Source organism: Nylanderia fulva, unplaced genomic scaffold, assembly GCF_048542155.1.
Source record: "Nylanderia fulva isolate GAGA-0341 unplaced genomic scaffold, ASM4854215v1 Scaffold27, whole genome shotgun sequence".
In the NCBI taxonomy this organism is placed as follows: domain Eukaryota; kingdom Metazoa; phylum Arthropoda; class Insecta; order Hymenoptera; family Formicidae; genus Nylanderia; species Nylanderia fulva.
Genome location: NW_028190336.1, coordinates 619,335 through 646,526, shown reverse-complemented (window position 1 = coordinate 646,526; position 27,192 = coordinate 619,335). Strand labels below are relative to the sequence as shown.

Here is a 27,192-nt window from a genome sequence, read left to right as displayed (position 1 = left end):
CTTGGTGGGATAGAGTGGATAGACCGGAGAACGCGCCGTTATACTAATTTGGCAGGCGCTCGTTAACGACCCCTTTGAGGTCATAACTTTTGCCGCCACAAGCTCGACGCGTATGCGAGCGCGGCTAGTGGCGCGAAACGCGCGCGATGTACCCCTGGTGTGTCCTTTCTGCACCGCGCGCGTTCTCCATCCCCTACGGCCTCTTTCTAACCGCGTTGTCGCCCCACTACCGGCGGTTTCAACAGCGCTTCAACACTACTCGGCAGTCGGTACTCCAAAAGCATTGCGGTGCTTTCGGGGCGCGCGCCCCTTCGCACCCCCGCGCAGTTCACCCTCTCTCTCTCCCTCTGTCATCCTCCGGGAGGGCACGCACGTTACTCGGCGAGCTTTCGGGCGCATGCTCGGTCAATCAGCGCGCGCGGCGCGCAATGTAATCGCGCGTTTGCAGGTGGGGATGAGAAACGTGCTCTCATCTCGCGGACGCGGACGCTCCTCGAGGAGCTTTTCGGCAAGCTCAGTAAGCGCCGCGAGCTCGCCGTGGCCGGAAGCGTCTCGCGGTGGTTACGCGTTCACCACGCAAGACTTGGTATCCTCGCTCACCGAGCGCGCTATATATATATATATATATTCGCAAGTTTCGAAATTTTATGTACGAAAAAGTTTGGATGCGAGACGACGAAATCGTGATATTTTCACCGATGTTGGGCTTTTTTTCTCTCGTAAACTCGCGCGATTGATCTCGGCGGTTCTCCAAAATGTTACTTTATACAGAGGTGTAAAAAAAGGGATTATTTTATTAAATTCTAGACAAAAACACTCGTAACTTTTCGTTTGAGAAAGGTAAAAGGAGAGAGACAATAAGTTGAAGCTTCCCATCCCTTTCGCAAAGGTTTGGATCAAAGATAAAAGTTCAACTTATTCGATGAATAGAACATCTAGTTACGCTAAGGGGCACTTCAACTTACTTTGGTAAGTTACGCCAAGCGGATCCCGTATTGAGGAAGAGCCCATGAGGAATCGCGAGGTCGCTTTTGGTGAACTGACGTCATCGAGAAGGAGCAAGTAGAGCGAGGATTCACGGCGGGAGAGTATCTCCTAAGGCTAAAGAAAAGAAGCCGAAGGCGAAACAGAATAGCGGCCGGAAAAGCAGCAGAGAAGTGAAGAAGGAAGAAGAGGAAAAAAAGAGAGAGAGCATCGAGAGCGAGGAACGAGAAGGAGGAGAAAGCTCGGAAGCTCGAGCCTCGGGGTTATTACCAGAGGCAAGTTAGACAGGCGAGATAGAATTTCGATCGAGGCACTTCCGGGTCGCAGCGGTTAACAGTTGATTAATGCGAACGGTTTTAATTAACAATCAGCTATTTCGCAGTCGTAACTCGCTTATCCGTCCCGCGTCATTCCGAATATCTATTAATTAAGACGTCATCGTCGAGGGTGGAGAACGAAGAAGGGTGAATCGATCCCATCTCGATGCCGACTCGAGATACTTTCGGTGTCATTCGGATTCAATGATGAAGGACGTAACATTTCCGAGGAGCGTCTTCGTACTTGTCGGTTGATTGATCAAACGAGGAATCGATTCCAACGCATTAATCGAACGAAGACGATGCTCGGTAAAAGCACGTAAGGACCGCACCTGTTTTTCCTACGCTTTTCTTTCGTCGAGGAAGACCTCCCGGGGAAGCAGCTAAGATGTGCGGGAGATCGTTGCTGCTGTGCGTCCTCGGTATCATCGCTGTCGTCAACGGTAAGCCCGCGACAACGTTAGCGTTATCTCAGCTTTGGAAGTTTATTCGCTCGGAAAAGTAGTTTTTCTTCTTGCGTGCGAAAGGGGAAACATTTTCTAACCAGACATAGAGCTTCTTCTTAATCCATATATATTTTTCATTGAAAAATCATCAGAAGCGTTAGGGTTTTAGGGTATTATCGAACACATTTACATGATTATATTTTAAACGAGTGAGAGAATGTTTTTAGAAAAAAACGCGAATTTTCTAGGCATACTTTTACTCGAATAATCAGGAAATATATTTTAAGTATATTTGTGTGAAAATTAATTTAAAATGGAGATAAAGCTCCAACATTAATTACAAGTTTGCCGGACAATATATAACCTGCTGGAGGCTTGTTTTTTCTTACATATACTTGGAGGCTTCAAGCAAAATCATTTGTCAACGAACGTGGAGTTTTTAAGCTAACTCGAATTTCGCGTGTAAATTTTACGCCCGGCTTTGGAATAACGTACGTAACGGCTAACCCATCATTCTTTATGTTTCTTGTTCTCCGGTGTGCTTTTCTCCGCATGGCGCGGCGCGGCGTTGACGGGCGACACGTATGGACTTTGCAGAAAAAGAACGACGCGACGAGAAGGTGAAGAAGGAGAGCTGACGAAAATGCTCGCTCGTCGAGCACGCGGGAACACGACCGTTTTATACATGGCCGGTTTTTATGGGCGTACGCCATACGCGCGTGCCGATGGTCGTAATCTATGTGCTGAAATCGGGGGATGACGGAGAGAGACGAATAGCACGGGGGTTTAATATGATAGGACGAAAGAGAGAGATAGCGCGAAAGACGGACATTTTCGCCAAGAATGAGAGGGATGCGAAAAGAAAGAGAGAGAGAGAGAGAGAGAAAGGGTAGCAGGGAAGATAGGAAGAAAAACGGTAAAAAGTCGAGGCCAGGTTGAGGTTGTTAATGCGTGCTAACGGAGCTTTCTCCTGTACAAACTGCGATAAAAAAACACGCTGATATTTTTGCTATTTCGACGTATCGGTAGTAAAAACGCGGATGATCGGCAGGACGAAAAATTACACTGAGGGCAACGAATGGTTTAGGATAAATTGAAATATGGCCGCTAATATGTAATAAAAAAACACAAATTATACACATACAATATACATATATATTCGTTCGAATTGTCGGTTCGCTTTTTCCATTTGTTTAGAATTTTCTTTACCGAGTAGAAAAACTCGCGGTTTGTTTTACATTCTGAGTATATATCTACAGAATGTCCGCTTATAATTGCAATTTTAAATCGCTTGGAGTAGACGAATTTGATTAACAAATTTTTATTAAAATGTCATAATTTTAAAGACGAATTTTTTTTAAATTAAAGTTAAATTAACATGGAAAATAATTGCACGATAAAAAAACTTTGCGCTTTGCTGGAGATATATCGTAATGTTTTGCTGACTTTGGGATATCGCATATAAATTTTATCATGATATTTTTTCACACGAAAGAATTTTGTTTAAACAGTCTGACGGTGTTTCTGTTTGTGACCGAGTTTATATTAATTAATATAATCCAGCGGACGTGTTAACTGCGGTTTGTGTGCGCGCGCGAACATTATTGCTCGAAAAAGTTAATTTTCGAATATTTGCAAAAGAGAGAGAGAGGGAGAGGCGCATTTTGGATAGAATATGTAACAAAAGTATATTGGCTAAACACTTTGCTTCGCGCGCAAGACGCGCTTATTGTGCTTCCGCCATTGTTTGAAAACTCCGTAATGTAATTAATTAATCATGACGTTACGCGCGACGTAACAAATATTTGAGATAAAAACGCATAACTGTGTGCATCGCGAGCATCGTGATTAATGGCGAGCATGAATATTCGCTATATATGGACGATATTGAGAGTGGCCGAAGGAAAATTTGATTGCGATTTGGATTAATACTGGAAGATAGGAAACATTTATTTATTATTGGAAAATACGATATTTGCGTGAAATAAAAAAACACAGGAATAATAATAAGTATTTAAATTTAGCATAATTAAAATTAAAATTAAGAATTTAAAATATAAAAACATGAAGTAGCGTGCTAAATGGTATACTTACATATTTTTTATATATAAAAAATATAATATATAAATATGACGGTGGTATATATATATATATAGTACTATCCTCTTTTTGTTTCTTCGAATGCAATTTTTTATTGTAATATACGAGGTTTGTACCTCGTTCTCTGTATACAGCGAATGTGAGAAACGAACAACAGGGGCCAAATTTCAGTCGCGCGATTTGATTCCCGTTCGAATCCGCACGAAACTGTCGGATATTGTCGGATTCGAACCAATCATCGTCAGCAGGCTGCGCGAGCGTGATTCCAGGCGATAGAAAGCATAGAGCTTGCACGTTATATCCGTCGCCTCCGGAAATCTAGTCCTCCTTCTCGTATTGACTATCGCACAAAATCGACTATCGGCGAAGACGATGCTTGGTTCGATGACGATCGCGTGCACTCGTTTTGAAAGGATTTTGAAAAGTATAGGAGAATTGACCGTACGTCAATTTAATATCAACGTAATGTGAGAACTATACATAAGACATGTATAAAAAACCTGTAGATTTGCGGAGAAAATAATTGATACATGAAGGATATTTGCATAAAGAAAATAATAACACGATATGATGACAATGACAACTTATTTATTAAGAATAGATTAGCATAGGTAATTTTTTGATTGTTCTAACTTTTGCCCCACGTTGACACGTTTCGTGTAAAGTTATCGTTAAGGCGACGATCAACGTCACGATTTCAAGTGTTTGCGTGCTACAATTCTTGGTTGTGACTAAAATCACCGGTGTCGACAACATCTGCACACAGCTGGATGTTCGTGCGACGTGATGTTTTTAATGACACCTGCGCGTCAAGTAGGATTGACAGTTCGAGTTGTATCGTCAGTTGTGCCACAAATAACAATTTAGGTTCGAAATCATCGACAGCTTGTTCAGTCAATGGCGATATGAATGACGATAATAAACATCTTGAATGACTCTCTTCGAATAGAATAGCAATGATTTATAAGTATTATGAAAAATTACACGTAAATTACATCGGTTAAATCTTCATAATTTATTGTCGAGGATTTAGAGGGAGACTGAAAAACGAGATACTTTTAATTGGCTACTAATAATTGTCGCTGTATTAAACCGGCGAACAATTGCCGGAAAGTTTAATGACAAATCAGCTGCGATCGCGGCGGATAATATTAGATAAATTATTGGATAAATTAGCGGATAAAATCTAACGAGACAGACTTAATTATATCGCGGTATAAATGTAAAGTGAAACGATAATAGATATTACGCGGGGTGGGAAACGATACGAGCAATTTGAGCGAACTTACTTGAATTCCGTCGCGACCCTCCTGGCGCGAAAATTCCTCCTGTGAATTTTACGGTGGCCTTTTTCCACTTGGCGGATTACGAGCGTACATCCAGGTGAAAATGCTTCCGTTGGGATACGCGGCGCAAGAATATTGTTAAGAAACGTAACGCAGACAGGATGCGTAAAGGAGTTGAGAGAAATCGCGATAGATCTCTTTCCGCGAAAAACTAATCTCGTTTAATTGGATAACTTTGCTCGAACATCAAACTTGAAAAATATCAAAATTTCGAGCAGTAACTCAAAACAATTGTCAATGTTCATTAAAGTTAAAATTACATAATTTAATTCTTCTGTGACACAAATCTTGTTTGACTTTTCACGCGCATTTTTAAGCAAATGAGAGGAATTAAACAAATACACATTACGCATAATATTTCCCATGTCCGTTCGAGAATATTAATCGTTAAGCTAAATACAGATGGGAGTGGCATTTGCATCCGATTAATTATTGATACGTGAGAATGATAATGACGTGGAATACCTGTCACGCATAGTCATCGAGTTAATCATTAAATGAATAGTTCAGGATGGTAGAATAGCACGCTAAGCCATCAGAGTCACATGAGAGTAAACTGCGTGATGCTCTTAGCTCATATTCCCATTTATTAACGAATTAGTGGCATGCAATGCGCGTCGTGTGTTCAGGGGTGTTGCACGCATTTTTGTGCGTCACGGGAAATTCTCTAGAGCGAGGATGAAACGTTGTATGTAAAATTACGTGGAAAAACGGAACAAATTCAGCATGCGCGTTCATTTGGAAAAAAAATACGAGGCTCGACCGACCAAATTATGTATGCACATACGGCGACTGATAAATTGAGACCTGCGTACAATTTAAATGAAATAGTCTCTTCTCTCTCTCTCTCTCTCTCTCACTCTTCTTCTTCTTGTTCTTCTTACCATTCCGCAGACTCCGTTCTCCCTAAGCGCGCAAAAACCCCGCGAATTACAGCGATGCGAGACAGGTTGATTAATTACGACACCGACAACGTGTGTGCACTCGCGCGTTGCACCTAGCAGCGCGAGCGCATCGCTCAATGTGACGACATCGGCGTCGACGACGACGCGTCTTTCCGCATGGCATATTATGAGTACGCATATTCACGAAAGGTATCCCTGACACTTCGTATTAGTATTGCGAGAAATGCGGCGGTAAGATGACGCCCAGAGTACGGAGGATGCATACGCAAGTGCACTCGTGTATTTGCTTGCGTATATGCATGACACGTGTGCCGAGAAGATGTGCTAACATTCGACTTAGAAACTCGAGTCGCCTTTAATTCATAAAAATCATGATTAATCAAATTTTATTTGGAAAGAGAAATCTTATTAATAGTCACACGAATTAAATTAAAAATTAAAAATTAATTATTAATAACTATTTATTATTTTATTTAAGAGAGTTTGTGCGATTTTTTCGCATCTGATATCGTTAGTTACTCGAAAAAGTTGCACTAGATACGGGAGAATAGCAATTAACTGAGATACCAATCTTTCACAAAATTGACAAGTCCAAATAAACGTCGCGATTCATCGTTTGTTTTTACCACGCAACCGTGAAAATTCTGGATATGAATAAATCTCGTCATTTCTCTCTTTTCCTTTTTTTTATCGCATCGCATCTAGGATAAAAATGCGCAAATGAAGTAGCAAGCAGGATAACCGGTACTTTTTCTTTTTTTCCTATTTGAATGTAGTAGCATATTGGGTTATTTATCGGCGCGATGTGGTCGAATTAGAAGGCAAAACGCGCAAAAATATTCGGCGATTCGCGATTGGCGCTCACGTATGCCCACACTCTTGCACGTGTCCCTTTTTTTCTCGTTAGCATATCCGGGACGCTGAGGATCTCGCTCGAAAATGAAAGGGATTTTGGAAAAAAGCGTGCTAAGCCGCGAGGAGGGAAGGCGTATATATAGCAAATTGAAAAATACGGGAGTACGCGTAAATGCTGTTTTTCTCTCCCTTTTCTCTCTCCTTTTTTTTTATCCGCGAACGAGAGAGGGTTTCCGGGCTACCGCAGCGTCGGCGATGGTGCGTATATTCGAACGTCGCCATGGTTTATTCAAAGCATAATCCAAGGAACGGACGGGAGAGAGGTCAGGAAATAATTACTTTACTGCCAGATTCACTCGGGTTATATTTTCACGGTCGCTCTTTTTTTCTCTTTTTCTCTCTTTTTTTTTCTTTGCGAAGGATAAAACATGGGCGGGTGTGATCGATAATGTTGTCGCCCACGACGTCGCGACGAAATCAAAAACGGGAAACATGTTTTTTTTTAATCGAATTGATGTAGCCGGAGGTACGTGCAACCTATATTGCATACTTTTACGATTAAATTATAAACTTTTATTTTATGAATCATATGTAATAGTAAACGCAATTGCGATCTCTAATCTAAATATAAATAATGAAAATTTAATATGGTTATAAATTTAATTCTACATCATGATTAAAATAAAATAAAAGTTTTAGATTTGTGGGACACAAATCATTCCATAACACGCGACATTTAAATCATGATGGTCGGTTATAGCCTTGGCAATGAAAGCGTACGTACGCAGTGGCTGTTTAGCAAGATGAATAATTTCGCGTAATATTTTCAAATAACGTGGAAAATATTTCGTCGTTATAAATCGGCGTTTATTGCGGAGTGCCGTGTTTGTTGCGCGTTTATTGTTTATTTTGTGCAGCGCTAAATGTAAAAGTCGCATAATTTTCGTTTTCTTTAATACCACGCCACGTTGACACCGAATAAAAAACCGCGATATTACTTTGCGTACGAAAGTAATTCAGTCGACATGTCGGTGAAAAATCATGACAAGTTTAATAATACTCTGTTGTAAATATTATCAACGGACGTTGGAAAATAATTTGCATCTCGAGTTTTTTTCTTTGCTGTTGGAATAAATAAAAATATCTTGCGTTCTTCAAAGTGAGACACAGATATTTTCATTTACTGGCAACTGAAGATAGTGGTAAAAGTAAATGTGAAAGTTAATAAGGCGCAATGTAAAAGTTAATAAGACGGTGAAACGCGATTTTTATTCCGGACAGTCTGCGGTTTAAAAGAGAGAGAGAGAAAAAGAGAAGTGGCCAATGAAAAGTTGCTCGTACATATTCGAGATCCTCGTCACGATGCCAGTCGCTCGAGGTCGTCGTCGAGATGATTAGAACGTTAAATCCGAATGTTATTACGATTTCACGGCTCGGCCGAGGTCATCCCGGAAGGACAGGGATTATGGTTGCGGATATAGGATAATAAGGATCCAAGGAGGTAAAGACGAGAGCTTGGTCGTACGTGACTAGAATCACGTGTCGAAGAAAGCTCGAATTACTTTGACAAACTCCGCGGCGTACGTGCTCCGTCTCCTTACAAAAGAGTCATGCTTGTTAGAAATCAGCGGGACATACGTGTATATATATATATATATATACATATACATATATATATATATATATATATATATATACTATATATATAACCGAATACGCGTGGGAGTACGTGTAGGAGTACGGTCGAAACTGAATTAATTTCTGGCGAAACTACTTTCCGGAGATGTTTGAAACCTATACTGTATTTCGCAAAACTCGACGAGACGCGGAGAAAATTGCATATTGTGTGAAGTAAAATTTATTTTAAAATAGAAGGTGAAATTTCTCTAGTGCATATTTGCGCCCTTAGATAAGCAGATAAACGATTAGATATTTGCATTCTCATCTGAACTTATTATGCATATTTTCACACAACTTAAACATGTTCTTGTGAAATAAAATAAAGTGTATATATATATATATATCTTTTATATGCATTTATTTCTTCAATATATGAAAGAAGAGCTATAAAATTATATTCAGTAGAGTACATATCTCTGTAACAAAGAATATATATTATGAACTAAACGAAAAGTGGGAGAAAATAAGTTTCGATCTTCGTGTTCTTCGCAGAGCGATGCTCTCTCGCTCTCTCTCTCTCTCTCTTTTTCAACCTCTGCCTTTGCCGAATGAATAATTCTCGCATTTCAACCGTGAAAGTCAGGTATTTCGAGATACAATATACGACGAGCCGAAATTCGAGGTATGCGCGAAAAGAAGCCGACGCGCGTCGGCGGAATACATGTAACTTTTAAAAGATATTGTCACATTCTGTATCGCGCCGCGATGTCGGCCAAGTTTTTCCCGCCGAAAAGTTCGCGAAACAATGACGGGGGAGGTTTCCGCTGTCTTATACATCCTCTCTGCTCCGTATATATCCTTACGAGAAGACGCGCATCGTGGCGGAAGTACGTTAACGGAGAGCGTGGGCCGTCTATATCTATCCGTCGCCGATAGGAAGTTTACATCTGCGATAGTAGTTCGAAATGTTCTCTCTATCTATCCCGTTACTTTTATTCCCGTCGTGCCTGGGAGAGACGATCTCTCTCTCTCTCTCTTGCTTGCTCGACCGTCTCTTTCGTCGTAACCCCATTGGCGTCGCCAACCCAATAGTACCTATCTACCACTCTCAGCCAAGTTACGACTCGGTCGAGAATGTGATCCCGACTTTCCTTGTTTACCAGGATCGACCGGAGGGACGATAGACTGTCCGTCGGAATCGCTAACCCGATATCAATCGAATCGGTCATTTCGAAAGGGTCGCGTCTCCGCAAACGGAAATTTTATAGGGGAGACAAAAGAGGAGACAGTAAAGTGGCTTTTTTCCAATTGGGACCAAATTAATCAAGCTGCTGTGACTGAAAGAATTGTGGCGATAGAGGTGGAGCGCGTTTCGTAGATACATATACATGTATATTTAGTGTGCGAGTCCTTAGACGAATTTTATGTTGGCTTCGTTCCGGAATGGGCGTTCTCTATCTTTCTCTTATACGTTTAAATCGATATGTAACGAACGTTCCTAACATTTTGTACACGGCGCAATCGTGTACTTTAAATCGATTAATCGCGATGGGAACTGGTTGCGTGTGTAAGAACATTTCGGGATCGGTGGCGATCACTTGAAACTTTTGGCAATAAATGTCGAAGACCTATTACACGAAAATTACACGAAAATTTAGTTTCGACAATTGAAATTCCAAATCATTCTTCAGGCACGAAAAGTTTCACCGCGTTCGACCGTGCACCCTGTTCGTGTTAGAATTATCGTAATAATTCTTTCACTGTCTAGAAGTCGATAATGCAACTTTCGACGTCTTATTGCAGAAGCCTTCGTCTCTTGTTGTTACCAATATCTTTCCTAATCTTACGTCACCCGATTTACGACTTATCCTTCAATCCGATTTTCCTCCATTCACGAGGAAACCAGAAATGCTACGATTTTATTTAGATGTTCGCGAATTTTCATTTGCTATATTACGAAATGCTTAAAATGACAAATTGTGTAATACAAATTTAATTTTTGTTAAAATTTTAAGCAACCAGAGAAAATATGAATACATCTAACTTTATATATATGAACATACATGGAGAGAATTTCTTTTAGAATAAAAAAATCTTAATACGTATATAGTAAATTGATATTAATATTTGTATTGTGGTAAATATTAATCAGAGAAACTCTTATAAAATTCTTCCAATATCATATCTCACGATTATCATGATTTTCAGGGTAAATTCTAAGAGAAAATTTTCTCTGTGTAAGCATATAGAAATATATAAATAAAAAATTTCTATACTCCCATATTTAATATTAGAAATTAGAACGAGTAGTTAGAAAAGGATAGTGTTGGAAGAAATTTCGTAAAGTAAAAGCTATCAAAAATTGACCCAGAGAATTTAAAAGTTTGCGTAAAGTTCGCGCGCGCGTGTAGATCGCGTGAAAGTTTTATTCGAGAGAGAAAGAAAACTACTATCAGTAGTAGTGAACGAGACTGGTCAGACTCGCTCAATGATCATAGACACGCTCCTTCGGCGCGCGTTCTATCGAGCCCCGATGTATCCATTTCCTTTCGTCGCGGAACGGTGACAATAACGTTGAAAGATTATAATAACGTCGTAACAGAAATAAAAGCACACTGGCCGGAGATGAAAAGAGCCGGCAATAAAACTGCGGAATGCGCCGCGATGCATATAAGTCCTCATTTGTTTCAATTTGCGACGCTCGTTCTCGCGTTCGTCTCCCTTCCAACTGTGTCTTTTCAACAGCCTTTTCCCGACATTCTCTGACTGCGGTATAACCCTCCGTTGATTATTGTTGCTTGACTGACGGAGCGGCATCTCCGCGGATTATTGTTAGTCGGCTGAGAGGGCGGATTTTTGGCGAATAAATTCCAACGAGCGACCTCGCAGACAATACGCTTTTCTCGGATTGTAACCGTGGCTATGTTTGCCCTAATCACACGAAAAGGGAAATGCTTTTTTTTATGTTGATCTATTTTTTTCTGACTGCTAGAAGCATAAACGAGCGTGGTTGTAAACTACTAAACACACAAGCTACCTACAAAACTTGCTTCCACTTTATGTTGCGAGATTTCTTAACTTTATAATCCATCGGTCTATTTTCCTTGAAAAAATTTTATATCGCATATTGATTAAATATAAGATTAAACTTTAAGCTCGTCAATAATAATGTGTCTTCTTTTTATAAATTATTTTTTAAAATATATTTAGAGAATAAAGAAGTTCTTTATTAAAAAAAAAAAAAAAAAACAATATATTAAAAATGCATTCGTGAGCTACGGTGAGTCACATCGAGAAAACTTGGGTGTTAAATAAACGCGATCCCGCGGGTATTGCGATCGGATGATTCATGAATATCGGCTATCGTCTTCGCGGTGACCGCCATTGTGAAGCTTGATGCATCCATCCGTTCGCCTCTTTCTCCCCCCTTTCAGCTAACAACGTCCAACCTTTTCCGAGGATTTTATTTTGCCCCATTACCTCCATATCGGAACGAACCGGCGCTGACGTCATCGAGTTCCATCAAGTTGCCAATTTTGCACTTTTCTCGACCCTTCGTCAAAACCCTCCCCTAGCATTGCATCTTCTACACAGAGCTACTGTCCTCCCTCGCAGCTGCTCCTTTATCTCGTAAAGTCTTAGCATTGCTCCTCACTCAAAATAAGTCTTGCTCAAGTTTTTTCTTTTATATGGGACATTCAATTTAATCTTTAGTCGAATATACAATATTCTCTGGAATTCGCATAAAGTTACTTTTATAAAGTTTATTTTATTTATATTTTAATATAATATGTATTAAATGTGATTACACTGATATATATATGTACAGATATTAGATAATATAGATGTGTATATTGTACATATTACAGATCGTATAGTATATAGTTTAACGAAAAAGAACTTTCTTTGAAAGAAAAGAAAAGAAAAATGATTATTTTCCATAGTTTTTTATGTTATGTATGATATGTATCAAATTACTTTATCATGTCAAAACTTTAAGGAATTTGCAAATTAGAGTTGCAAATAAAATTTTTTACAACTTTTTAAGTTTAAATAAAAGTAGTGGAAAATTATAAATTCTTAATGTATTAATTTACAATATACATACTTTCTCATTACTCTATTTTTAATCACGAATATCTTTTAAGCGTCCAACTATCACATAACAAATTTCTTTTGAGGATTAAAAATTTTAACAACGTGCTTATAGTATTAAGTGCAATATAACAATTTTATTGCACTTAATAGTATATAAGTATGTTGTTAACATTTTTTGATTGTATTGTTTTTGTCGTTGCACTGTATTATAATACATCAGAGCCACCGAAAATGTGATGTTACTGCCAATTTGGCGTGTATATTTGGTGTATACTTAATAAATCTATGACCTCTGGAAAATCAAGACTTAGGGTCGAGTATGATAAAGGACGACTGTGTGTTATTCGAAGATACATTGCATACTACAACTTCCTCCGGTTTGTTTATGACATCTCATAGACAAGCTAAACAAGGATAGTCTTTGTTGTTTGAGAAAAAGCTTTACGCGTGCGTGCACATTTTCACTGAGATAAATTGCGACCCTTTCACCGAAACATTGCACGGAATATAAAGGGAGATTTAATGGGTCACGTGTCAATTTATGCCGATTGTTTTGCGAATAACTTCTTCCGGATTTGGATTATTCTATTTCTACGCCACTTTAATGATACTGATATAAAATTATCATATTCTTTCTTAGCAGATTTTATGATAAACATAGCATCAATCTTTCTTTATAAGAATTTTATAAGATTTCTAAATGATCATTTATTATTGAAGATTAAGGAACTTCGGAAAGTAAGATTCAGTAGTGTAAAGAATCAGATAAGAAGATCTGACTGTTCCAGTTAATTCCACGCGGAGTTTATGAAAAATTGAGGCGAAAGTTTTCATATCGAAAAATGAAAAAGTTGCGACTATAGTCTCGCTTGGATTTTCGCTAAAGTAAAATAGATATTTGTAACTCTCTTCGACGGATAATTTGCGAAATTGCATATTAGCATTAAGATTGATATTATATCTTCGGGAAAGACTCAGTATTATTTTCAAACAGTTTTTGCAAAGTATATGACCATTAAGGTTTGTGTTATTCTAAGAATATTTCCGCTCCGAGGAGCATTGATATGTATCTCTACCGTGAATCACCTTTGAATATTTTATCTTTAACGACCGACTTTGAGGCTAAAACAAGACTTATTCGATATCTGCATTAAGCAACTTCGCGCTCGTTAAAATCCGAATTTGAGATTGCGGCACATAATTTTCTTCTCCTTATCTCTTCCTAAAAGGATTCCGCAAAATCTCGTCTTGGAAAATCAAGCAAATAATCTTTAGTCGCGTCGTGGATGTTGCGAGACATAATAATATACATGTTGCATGTATATATACATAACATTAATTAATATTAATTGTAATCAGTTGATCAAAGTACATTTGCATATATATATATACAGTTAATATTAATTAATGTTGAGAAAATATCGACTGGTCGAAAATCTGCTTGAAGGGAAGAACGATTTTTTCTGTCATCGTGTATATTTTACGCACATATGCCTTCGCATGTCATCATATAAATGTTCCGTACGAGTGCCTGACGAGATAAATAGCAGACGATGAAAATAAATAAATAATAATAAATCATAATCCGTGAAGGGCGAGAGCGAGAATGGATTTCGATAGGGGAGTTTTGCAGAGAGAGAGTGAAACAGGGACGGTCGCGTTAAGAAGAGAGTCCCGTTTCAATTCAGATAGCGACGTCAGCATAGGACGCATCGGTTGGCAGGCTTTTGGGGCAACGATTCGCTCTCTTTTCCTCCCTATACTCACTCGAGCAATGCGCGGCAAAAAAGCGGGAGTCGAGGGTAACCTGGCGAGCAGATAACGCGGGTGAAATGTGCACGGGCATTATTTTCCCGGGTAAATGTGGCGTAATAGAAAAAAAAGAATGAGAAGAGGGAACGACGTGGCGCTGCATGCTCCGGAGTTATCCGGACTTTATTTTGCAGGGGTGAGAGAGACGCGTCAGGCAATTCAACTTGATACTGTTGGACGGGAGCGAGTGCAATGATTGAAGACCCCCGTGCAAGAATCAGGCAAGTTCGCAAATGTTAGGGGCGAGATTCCGATCAGTAGCGTTTCGATGAAATGGAAATGGATGGCATTGTCCGAGCATCGAATTCTAGTGAATTTGCAAATTATTAATTAAATTATTATTCATAAAATTATTATTATTTTTCATATTATTGTCTCACAAAACATGCAGGCAAAGATATATTGGACCATGATTTTGCAAACGTGAGCGCTAACAATTAACAAATGTATTTACGCGAAAAAATTGTTGTCGATAGTTTTCTTTGATAGAATATCTTCATGTTTATATATTTTGCGCAAGACTGCGAAGTTGAAGAAGAGAGACGAGCGAGTAAAAAGGCAACTAGGTGTCGTAAAGGAGAAGGATAGGAGGAAGGGAACGCGCAGGACGAATTTCTGAAATATTTTTGGCGAGAAAATTTCGGGAATTCGTTGCTGTAGGATGCCATGAATTCTTCCTAGAAATTTATGGATCCTCGACGAAGTCTCGGTCGGGCTTCGTGAGAGGCGAGATATAATTACAACGGTGTAAATGGGGATGGATAACGCGGGCAGGGATAGGGAGGCGAAATGTAGGCGAGGCAAGGTGGTACAGGCGTTACAAGAGGTAGTCTGGGGCTGTCCGTTAACGTCGACCACGAATTATGTACACGAGACTCGAAATAACGAGCGTAAATCGATAGCCAAGAAGGAATACAGTTATAACTTTATACTGATTGCGCAACAATTATATTGGTTAATTATGCTTTAATGATGAACCATTATTTACATGCTTTTTATCTCATCAAAGGCTTATATATACATATATTAAGAAAGTTATGACATCGAGGCCCTAGAGAATAATTAAACGAGAAATAAAAACTTTTTTTTGTAATTAGCAGAAAGTGTTGTCATATTAATTATATTGCATGGAAAGTTGAAGGACGACTTATTATAAAGAGTGCTTATTATAAAAGATACTTATTATATTTTTATTAGAATGGAAAGAGAGAGAGAGAGAGGAGTGTAAAAGAAAATATTATATAAGTACTAATACTATGTAAGTACCAACAATAAATATTATTTTGATATTTTTGTATTGGAATTTGAAAAAAAACATTTCCAAAACATAATAAATATAATTATAGGACGTATTACAAATAGTGTATATGTATATTAAAATAATTAAATTAGTAATAATATTAGTAATATCACTTTTGTAGTATATCAAAGAGTATATTAAAGAGCGCTTTATGATAAGGATATTAACAATGACAAAGGATTATCCATAATACATCACATATCATTTTCGTTACACATCAAACAGATGTTTCTCAGCGATGTAATTTAACAACCTTATTAACTTTCGAACTTTTCTATGGTCATTTTTCTTAATGTTAACAAGACAAGTTAATCATTTAAAAAATTAGCAGGTAGTTATAAAACAACATATTGGCAGAAGGGAATTAGAGAGTATTAGAGAAGAAAAATTGATTATTTTTAAAAATAATATGGCTATATTCTCTCTCCGTCTTTCTCTCAACAAACGATAAATTTTAGTACACTTAATTTCATAGTATTCCCATTTCTTAAGTGATAGCGAGTGCTCTGACTAATATTAGTGGCGCAACCAGGATTATAAGTTTTTATTACTATCGGACGCAGCTCTAAAGAGCGCGTATAATATAATTTCTAGTACAACGATACATTATTGCAGTGGCTGACGTGGCCTATGCATCCTTTTCGCGAGAATGACATTATCACATGGCGCGATTAAATTCCGTATATAATCTAGAAGCGCTGCACATTTGCGTCGCGTCATCACGAGAGGGTTTATCGATTCTCACTGTAGTATAATGAACAGAGATTTACAGCAGGCGAGAAGTTCGTCATTTGCGATAGAATAACGCGCGGGAATAATATTTATAAAATATTTTTATAATAGTATCGCCTGGGTAATGCTTCCATTTCAGATTATCGATATTGTTTAAGCGAAATATCTCATTAAATATCTCTATTAAATATCTCGTTTTTTTTTTAATAAAAGATAACATTTCACGTACATTTTAGGTATTCGATAATTTTCAAAAATATTAATTTTCCTCCAATGTCTTATTTTTCTGCAACACATTATAGCATATTTATTTTTTTTTATATATAAAAAATATATAAAAATTATATAAAATTTAATTTAATTTATACAATCATATTTTATATTTTTTATGCAATATCCGGAGATTCTCTCTCTTTTTCTCTTTTAAGAAAGGCGAATAAAAGCTCTGCTGAAAATATCGAAGTGTCTACACTTACTGCAGCATACATTGTAGGAGGACACTGCAAGAATGTCCGTTTATGTTACATACAATCGCGAGAGGCAGCGTGACGCATATGTTACAATGGTATGAAACTGGTAGCGGTGCTTCGCAAACGTGCTTCGCGTTGTCGCGCCGTTTTCCACCTGTCCAAGCGTTCTCCCTTGCGAAATAACGAAGGCGGACAAAGTGGGCCGCCCAAGGACAAGTTTCATCGCGAGCGCAAACTACGCGCATCGGTCACCCTGACGTGAACGCGACGGAAAGTAAAGAGGCGTCGCGCGAAGATACAGGGAGAATATTACGAGGAGACACGATGGGGAAAGATGTGACACGAAGTAAGCTAGGATTATATTTCGTCCATTAAAAGATTCTCGCGCCCCGTTTGTTCAAGTTGCACCCTTTATGCATGATCAATTGGTCGAAATGAAGTCGAGATGAAGTAATGTTCTTTGAGAATTCTTTTTCCTTCTTTCTTTCTTTCTTTCTCGATTGTTCGTTGCATAAATGCAAAGAAATCGTAGGTGTAGTTCGAGGGTATGAATGGAATGTTGGGTGTCACAGTAAAAGTACGAGACAAGTAAAAATATGTATTTATATCGGATTGAAAAAGAATTTTCACGCAACATGAAATTGTTTATTTGCTCAATACAAATCTCTTTGACAACGTGTATAAGTTTTAATATAGGGAAGCATAACTATATCATGCAATTTTATTAAAATTCAGAAAGATAGTAGAGACGAAATCTGCTGCGCGCGATGCATATAAAAGTCAGAAAAGAGAAACAAAAATAATGTCTCTTCTCTCTTTTTACGAAACGCGGGAGTGTTTTTCGCCCGTGTACGGTATTGCATGAATGTGTAATGGAACAAGCGAGTGCACGCACTCAGAATGAAATATAAACGAACATATTTCACTCGCAGTGCGTGCGTTCGGTTGTTCCTTTACAGGTCTGTATGGTAATACGTACAAACGACACAGACACTCGTGTACTTTGTGCAAAGAGAGGCTTGGAATATATGTAGCTTACCTACTTTTATCTTTCATATACTTCAATGTTCAACGATGTTAGAGCAAACAATACTTCGATTATCTGACCTATATCTGTACGATTTGTATGTTTGATAAATGACGTGATGAGACAAATTTAAAATTAATTATGTGGAATAATCGCGAAATTAAAGTTTCTAAATTATTAATAAAGTAATATGAAAAAAATCACTTAACAGAGAGAATTGTCTATGGGACGAAAAATTATAACTCATTTCTTTTGTATTTTATTCAGTTTTTATTATTGTCAAAAAATGTTGCTATTTATTTGAACAGAGATTGGTTGTGAGGCCATTAAATTAGTAGATCGCCAACTACTAAAACAGAGCGTAATTATTGCGTCACGTGTTACTGAAGCAAGGGCGATAACATATGACATAACAATCGCGCGCTCACCGGTAGCGAGCGTAATGACCCCGTTGATTATGTTAATTATCCATAAAGTACAGCGCGTATTTCGTGGTTCTCGGTTTGTCAGCTATTTCCATTCTACGTTGCCTCGCATTTGCGAGTTGCTCCTAAACAGATCATTTCAGTACCGACCAAAAAATAGATATATATATGTATAACGGCGCAGATATTTTATTTTAGATATTGTTTACTTGCCAAAGTCGATTTCTCTGTTTTACGACGAAGAAACTCTTGCGTTTCGTTAGTTATTATCAAACGTCCACGTATGAATTACACGCTTCATGTTATTTTACAATGAAAAATGCGGCACGATGGCTATGAGTAATGGAAAGACGGAAGAAAATAAGCGAAACAAAAAAGACGATCGCGTGCAATAGGTCGTGGTCGTGGGGCTGCGGTCGTAATGGCATAGCGTTGGCAAAGTGAAAACGAACGACAAAAAGTGTACCGTGGGGCATTGTAAGCGGCGGAAGGTGGTCAGCTTAAGGGAACGTCGTGTTGCGTCGGCGGAACAAATCGTCACTAATACACCAAGAGAAAAATGGACATTGGTCACGTTGTTCGACGTGCAATAATATTTTCTGTGTAGCGGTCTTAACATTAGCGATAGCAGTATTAAAAAAATCGATATGATACGCAAAAACCGAAAATCTTATAAAAACCCGCCGCATCAAGTGAAATAATACAAACGTCGTTTTCCAGCTTGTGGCAATATACCGTGCTTTGAGAATCGAATGTCGACCATTGGAGGTTCTACGCAAATAGCTGACCTGTGTAAAAAATATATCGGAACGTTTTACTGGCATTGTCTAAATATTTTCTAAAATATTCGCACAACTGACAACTGACAGGTTCACGTTTTGGGCGTAGATGTACGTACATACCTATATATAGATTTCTCTTTTTTTTTACAAAAGTACGACATATCAATTTTATATGGAATAGAATTTTTTTTTCAATATAAATGTCAAGAGATATCGTGTAAAAAGAAAAGATTAATAAGATATTTATTTAAAAAAAATTTACTCATATGAGGTTTCATGCATATTTTCAAACGATGTTGCATATGATAGCTCTTCAATTTCGTCTTGATTGGATTTGATTGTATTCCTTTTCATATGTCATATTAAAATTAATTGCATATACAATATTTTAAATTAGCGAATGTACATTAATATACTTATTCTGTTTTTCGGTACTTTGTTTCGTGTGTATTCTCCTCTGCGTGTTAGACTTTTGAAATGTCAACAATTTGCATCGTGATGTTCTGAAAAATATACACGGTCTATGTTAAGTGCGATAATCAGAGAAAATATGATCGATATCGTGCCGGCAAACGCGAGCGACGTTTTGTATAAATATTTACGAACGCCAGATCAGATCGGCAAATGGCCGGTGGACCTTTCTAGTCGTGTCGCGACACGACGAGACAATTGATGGGCGAGCTATTTCCGAAATACGATCGCGGTTCCAAATTCCCCGGAGGCGTCAAATGAACACGCTAATAGAAGAAAGTGCTTCGAAGTGCAGGACGGTACGTTACGTAGATGGTAATCAAGGGTGATGATTTGGAAATGAGGAGATAAGAGAAAGGGGAAAACACATATATAGCTAAAATACGACGCGTCGAGGAGGAAAATCGGTAGCGTTCGGCGAGTTTGCAAGCAACAGAGGTAGCGTCAAATGCCTGCCAAGCGAGCGGAAATAGGAAAATTAAAAAAAACGTATCAGCGAGAAAAAAAGGGAAAAAAAAGAGAAAAAAATATATAAATCCACGGAAGCTGACCAGGAAGAGCTCGAGGGGGTTATCGTGCACGAGGGAAAACGACTCGATACGCGAAATGGGGAGTACGAGAGAGAGAGAGGAACAAGAGAACGATAGAAGGGTTGGTGAATGAGAGACGAACGGATTTATATAGCGAACGAACGCGAGCGAGTGAGGAAGATACCTCCGACATTGCGTGTGCGTGAATATACCATGTCCTGTAGATGAACTAACATTTGAGTGAGTGTATGTGTGTGTGTGTGTGTGGTACAAAAATCGGCGGACCTGTATGTATGCGCAGCGGTCGCGCCCTGGGGGAACCTGTTTGAGTCGGTTCGCAAATTGAAACCGTGCCGGCGCGGCGTGTCTGGCGGCGCGCCCGGGAGCTCTCATCGAACGTATTAATTCGACCGAAAAAAGGGGAAGGGAGTTAGTTGGGGATAAAGGAGAGAGAGGGCGAGAGAGGGTCGACTAGGGCGTTGGGGGTTGCGTCCCTCCCGGCGGTCATCGGCGAGGATCTCTCGAGCGATCGCGATGCATCGCCGTGTCCGCATTGTCGTTTTATATTTTTTGCTCTCGGAGGAAAGGGATAGGAGGGAAAGATTATTCGGTTCCGTGTATAGAATGTACGGAATTTCTCCTCCTTTCTTATTCATTATTTAGATTACGGTGAATACTCAATCGAGGTTTCATCGAAAGAAAATAGAGGTGAAAAAAATGTTATGATATAATGTAGGAAATGATCAGTGTTTTATTTTTATTAGTTTGAATTTTTAATAATAGAAATCTGCTTTAATCTTGTTTACGTTTCAAGATTTATTATAACTCTTTTTTATATAAATATAATAATTTATATTGGGAAAATATGAAAATATCGAGAAAAATATAAAGCAATTAAATTTCGTAAAATTTTACTGAATTAAAATATTCGTTTTTCTGTGTGTGTGTGAAAATATATTCCGCGAAAATTGTCCCGCTCCCATACAAAATACTTCTCCGAAAATTTTCTTTTTGTCCTGGGAACACTTTCCTGGGAAAATTTCCCAATGGCGCATTCCCACATCGGTGGATAAACCGAGCACGGTTATAGCGTGATAACAGCGAGTTTCGTTCGCAATCGCTCGAATTTTCCGCGAGATCGGGGTTCGTCGAAGGTTCTCCTTGAAAAGAAAAAAAACAGTCGGGCAACTTCGGTTTTATTAAAGAGCGGGAACTTTGGACTTGCGCAAGAAGAGAAAACGATGTAATATGTCAACGGCATGGATAATGAAGCCGGAGAAATAACGTCCACTTCTGCTTCCGCGGCGTTGTCGAGTGCGGAGAGAGGAAAAAAACGGAGAAACTTCCGTCCGCTTTTATCCGCTTCGCATAATAATTCCCCAGAAACGAGTTTCGTGTTACTCGTAGCTCCATTGATTATATTAATTTTTGTAAAAGTTAGATATCGAGGAATGCGAAGGGCACTATATATTCGAGTGAATTCCATCGGTTTTCGCGGGATAATAACTGTAATGTAGTACGGGTGGATTACAATATGTATAAAAATTACTCAAATTCGTATTTATCTTAAAAATGCCTGAATTTATTCATTAATTTATTTTCTTATATAATTTATATTTATTACTTACTTATTACTACTTATATTTACAATTTATATTTATTACCTGTATCTTATATAATAATTTATATTCTTAATAATTTATTTTAATATATAATTATCAATAAGATTCACATGAAGTTAATCATAGTTACTATCTCGTATCCTGCAGTATATAAGAGGAGAGTGAAATTCTATCACCATCGAAGAGGTTAATCGCGAGGATCGTATTTTTTGGATCATCCCAAATTCGTATTTAATCCATCTTAAAAACTCCTGGAATATCAACATGTATATATTTTTAAAGAGAAGTAATTGTCTGACTATATCTGACATACTTCGTCATATGCTGTTTAATAATATAATTATATATAATAATAATAGCTTAATAACATAATTATATATCTTATAATTTATTTTAATATATATAATTATCAATAAGATTCACATGAAGTTAATCATAATCATCCCTATCTCGAATCCTGCAGTATATAAGAGGAGAGTGAAATTCTATCACCATCGAAGGGGTTAATCGCGAGGATCGTATTTTTGGATCGTCCCAAATTCGTATTTAATCCATCTTAAAAACTCCTGGAATATCGACATGTATATATTTTTAAAGAGAAGTAATTGTCTGACTATATCTGACATACTTCGTCATATGCTGTTTAATAATATAATTATATATAATAATAATAGCTTAATAACATAATTATATATCTTATAATTTATTTTAATATATATAATTATCAATAAGATTCACATGAAGTTAATCATAATCATCCCTATCTCGAATCCTGCAGTATAAGAGGAGAAAGATTCTATCACCATCGAGAGGGTTAATCGCGATGATCGTATTCTTTTGATCATCCCTTATAAGAGGGATCGAGGAAGAAATCGCGCGCGATCGCGTGCTGGGAGGGTTATGATATCGCTGAGGGGCGACGTATCACACGCATTCAGATAAAACGAGCATGTCCATCAGTGGCAGCCAACCGGCGAGCGGTATCGCTACCCGGTATCGTCTATCGGCTCGGCATTATCTCGGGCGGCGCTCGCGCAAATGGCGCGAACATCCGCGAGGCTCCTTCCTAACTTATCGTCGTAGGAAGTGGCCCACTCGTTCTCCTTACCTACGAATTCGCTCTCCCTCTCTCTTCCTCGAGCAGTCTCCTCGCTCCGTCACAATCTCGCCATCCTTCGATGTTCCTTCCGTTTATCCTGTCTGGTGCGAAGTAAAAGACTCTCTCCCTAGAATCCGGGAGATCTTTCCTTTTTTTTTTGTAAAATAGATAGGTTAAATCTCGCGAACGGAAAGGATATCGTTTTTTCTTGTCTCGAGAGAACCGAGGTCCAAGATTCTTCAAAGATCGGAGAGTTTATTCGGCACGCTGAATTGAATCGGTATATACTTTCAAAATTGCGAAAGATATAAAGAGAATTTTTAAAAATTATCAAAGATCTTTTCAATCATAGAACCAATATTTGTTATATTGTATAAACACATTAGTTTGAAATAAAATATAATAAATATAAAAATATATAAATTGTTGCGGAGACTCAAGTCGCGGTTTTTGTAAGTAGAAATAGTCAAGATCAGGTCAGACTGAGTTGATTTTTCAATACATGATACTCGACGTAATACTTGAACAAATTGAACGTACATATTTAAGTATCATGAGTGTCATATCAGTTTACGGCTCTCAATATCATCTGTTACCAATTTCAAAATGAAGTTTCATTTATCGCGTATCAATCTTTGTATTCTCGTCTTGTCCCGTAATTCCGACTGTCGTGTTCGCTGCCAGCCGATTCTTCCTTCGCAGAATCTTTTTCGCTGCCTCTCGATGTTTTCTATACCATCAGCTTGTCACGGATCATCCGGCTTATCGCGATTCGAGAATTATCAAAATCCCAATAAAGATGTTTTGCTATTACTTTCATCTGATATTCAATAAAAATTCTTTTATCGCGTATTAATCATCGATTAGAATTATTTAAAAAATTAATTTTATTAATTGAAAAAACAGAGTGCAATTTTTGTTGCGAATATATTTAAAGAAAATATATTCTTATACATATTTATTATATTATATAAGACGATGATAATGAAGATTTAAATTGCAATAATGAAAGTGCGTTTACGTGGCATTTTAGCGGAAAAACACATTTCGCGCGCGATATTTCGATAAATCGAGTTTACGCTTGACGTTTATTACACGAGACCCTTTATCGTACAATTGCATTATCGCGGAATGTGAATTACGCCGACGGTCGCACATTGTATGCGCACGTTCCCCAATGTGCATATGTACAACGCGCGTAAGGGGTCGATGTCGATGGTCTGGGATGAAGGAAAAGGCCGAGGGACGCGTGCGTTAAAAGTTCACTCTGAACGCGAATCCTCGGGGAGCAACAAGTGCAAGGGAACAAAAAAAGAAGAAGAAAGAAAGAAGCTACGAGAAGAGTTGCTATACACGGGCGAGTGCAGTTTTAGGAAAGTGCATCGCCGTGCGTGCCTCGAGGGAGAAAGGAAAGTGGGCGAGAAATCAAAATGGATGGGTAAGCGGTGAATAAGGGAAAGCGAGGCACGTTGTGCGAAGGCGTAAAGGAGATTCAGAATACGTCATATAACAGCCATTTTCCAGGAAACTGTGCAAAGTTTGGCACAGGCTCCTTTATTCAGCGGCGGTCGGGACAAGGCGAGAGAGTTTTTCGTGGGCGGGAAAACTCGACCAAAGTGACCTACTTTCTTCCACTCCCGTATGCACTTACTTAGCCGGAAAAGTTCATCGGCACGTAAGGGAAACGACGAAGGATAAAAATTCGTCATGTTTATCGTCGCGTTTATCTCCGGTATAGAATTTTCTTTTCGCATTGAGAACACGCTTTGCTTCAACAAATCCGCGTTTATTATACTGTATAGTTTCGAGAATCCAACATTTATTACGGTTTGAGATGATCGTTTACAGTTAGCGCTTATATTGCGCATATCGCAAGCGAACGTGGTAAAAAAAAAAAAAAAAAAAAAAAAAAAAAAAAAAAAAAAATTCGGGCACAGTGACGTTAAAATAAAATATCGCAAATATGTGTAGACGCATACACACATTCGCGATACTGCACTTTCGAGGTGAAATTCGATCTTGTCGAATCGAGAGCGTTTCCAGCGATACGGAGCGACTCTAAAACTATCGGATAATCCGATTAAAGCGTTTCCGCGGCGCATGCATGTACGTGCGTTCGGGGTACTCTTTTTTCATCACGTTCCTCTTCCCTGTCCTCTTGCCAGCTCTCTGTTCCATTCTTCCGTTTGCCGCTCTCTTGCTCTTGTCCAGCGTTTAAGGACGGTCTCTTTCTGTTTCACTCGGTGCTCTCGCTCATACGCGGCATCCTTGCAAATAGTCGTCAGTGAGCTGAGACCCCGAGGTTTAGCATCCAAATGGTGGCAATTTGCAGCAGGTGATAAAGGTGATAAAGGTGACACAGTGGTTGCACAAGCTTGGTACCAGCCCTCCCTCTTTTCCCTCTACTAGCCGCGTTCTACCACCACCACCCGTCGACCACCCCCTGAGGTGTTAAGCCCCTAAATAGCTACCCCTCCGCCGGGTCGAGCTACCACATCAGAGTCGATTAGCTAGAGTTGATAGTAACGGCTACGTATCACTCGCGGGATCGAGATAGTATAACCGAGATGATCTGAATATTATCTTTAAATTATTTTAATTATTCAATTATTTCACATATGAAAGAATTGTCATTTGAGGAGTTTAATGGCTCTTTTCTCTCTCTCTCTTTCTCTCGTCACCGTTTTTAGATTATAATTAACTGACTGATATTTCGGAAAAATTAAAGAAAAGTTAAATAAAGATGATCATTTTTCACAGATGTTGAATTAAAAGATCTTCAATCTATTAAACTTATCTAACTTTAGACATTTATTTGATTTTCTCTTCAATGAGAATTTAATCAAATTGCAGTTAATATATTTGAGCATTAATAAATGATAAAAATAGTATGCATATAATAGACACATTTAAATGAAATATTATTTTTAAATAAATTTTCAAATCAGATGAATAAATCATATATCGAAAAGGAGGTTATTCTTTTCATATATTTTTTCTAAAAAAATATTTTTAATAGAACTCAATGATTTATATACAAATCTATCCACAGCAATGAACATATTAATTAACACAGGCAAATAAGTGCAATATAATGATTGATATATTAAAATGCACAATTGTACGCTTCGAAAGCAACGTAAAGTCTTCCTCGTAGATCGATGCGCGAAGGTGACTACAGGAATAACGTGCGTTTGTGTGAACGAGCGCACGTATATATGCGTCTGTTAAAGCGTGGAGGCGAACGAGAGGTAGCATCGGGCTAAGGTCGCTCTCTGTATCGGAAAACAATTGAAACGTTCGCACCTGCGAGCCGGCACGTGCGAATTAGGCTAACCCGGCTCGTCGTTTCTCCGTGGATCTTCGACTATTCTCGACATTCTCATCGTACGGTGCGCAATAACGTACGGGCCTAATATCCGGGGCTTACCTGGTTAATTAAGGGGCAAGCCTAATGACCTCTGTACCATGCGCGCGTCCATAATCACCCTCTTAACTGATAATCAAGCCTGTCTTCAAGCAGGTCGGGCTGAATTCTGAAAAGATGGGACTCGCACTTAAGGTTATACAGCTTGGTAAACATTATCAGCAGTGAGCTGTTTTCGCTTATCATTCAGATACACGCTGGTCCAGGCTAGAACGAGATTGGAGTCAGCCTGAGTTCAAGCTGGACCACAAGCTAATCTGAATATAAATGTCCCATATGTAGATAGAACCGAAAACGCTGTAAATCTTAAAAGTAATTTGAGATAACGTTTGCAAATATTCGAAAATGTTACATATGTGATGAAATGTACGTTGAATTCTACCAATAATTAACAATGATTAACGCGAATATTTTTCGTTCTAAAATTCTCGAGATAGATCACTCTTATCCGTATATACATATAATGCTGTTACCGACTTTTGCTTCAAACTGTCTCTTGATCTCGGTATTTGGACGTTGTTTAGATCGATTCATATAATTCTTGATATTCAATATTTAATTTACAATCCAATTGTTTCTATTCAAATTGTTGTGTAACCATTTTTATCAAAAGTTTTAGAGAGGCATATATTAAGCGCAGAAAATAAATTTTACTATAATTCAATTACTACAGGCATGCAAGGCATGCGTACAATGAAATCTCCCGTAAAATTCTCTTACATAGTTAAATAATATGCAAGAGAAATAGATTGCGAAAGAACACAATTATAAAATTAATTTACCGTTCCGCATTGTTTCTCATATATTACCTTAATCAAAGTCGT

The 27,192-nt window shown here is 38.2% G+C and overlaps 1 protein-coding gene across 3 annotated transcripts in view; it reads left to right on the top strand.

Annotated features, from left to right (window-relative positions):
* The first annotated feature begins 479 nt into the window (after positions 1 to 479).
* CARPA (Carbonic anhydrase-related protein A) overlaps positions 480 to 27,192 on the top strand; it is a 133,620-nt gene continuing 106,907 nt past the window's right edge. For all 3 annotated transcript variants that reach the window (XM_029303531.2, XM_029303530.2, XM_029303529.2), the window contains exon 1: positions 480 to 1,744. In XM_029303531.2, the coding sequence (XP_029159364.1) occupies positions 1,690 to 1,744 (55 nt within the window). In that variant the 5' untranslated portion in view covers positions 480 to 1,689. The remainder of the gene's footprint in view (positions 1,745 to 27,192) is intronic.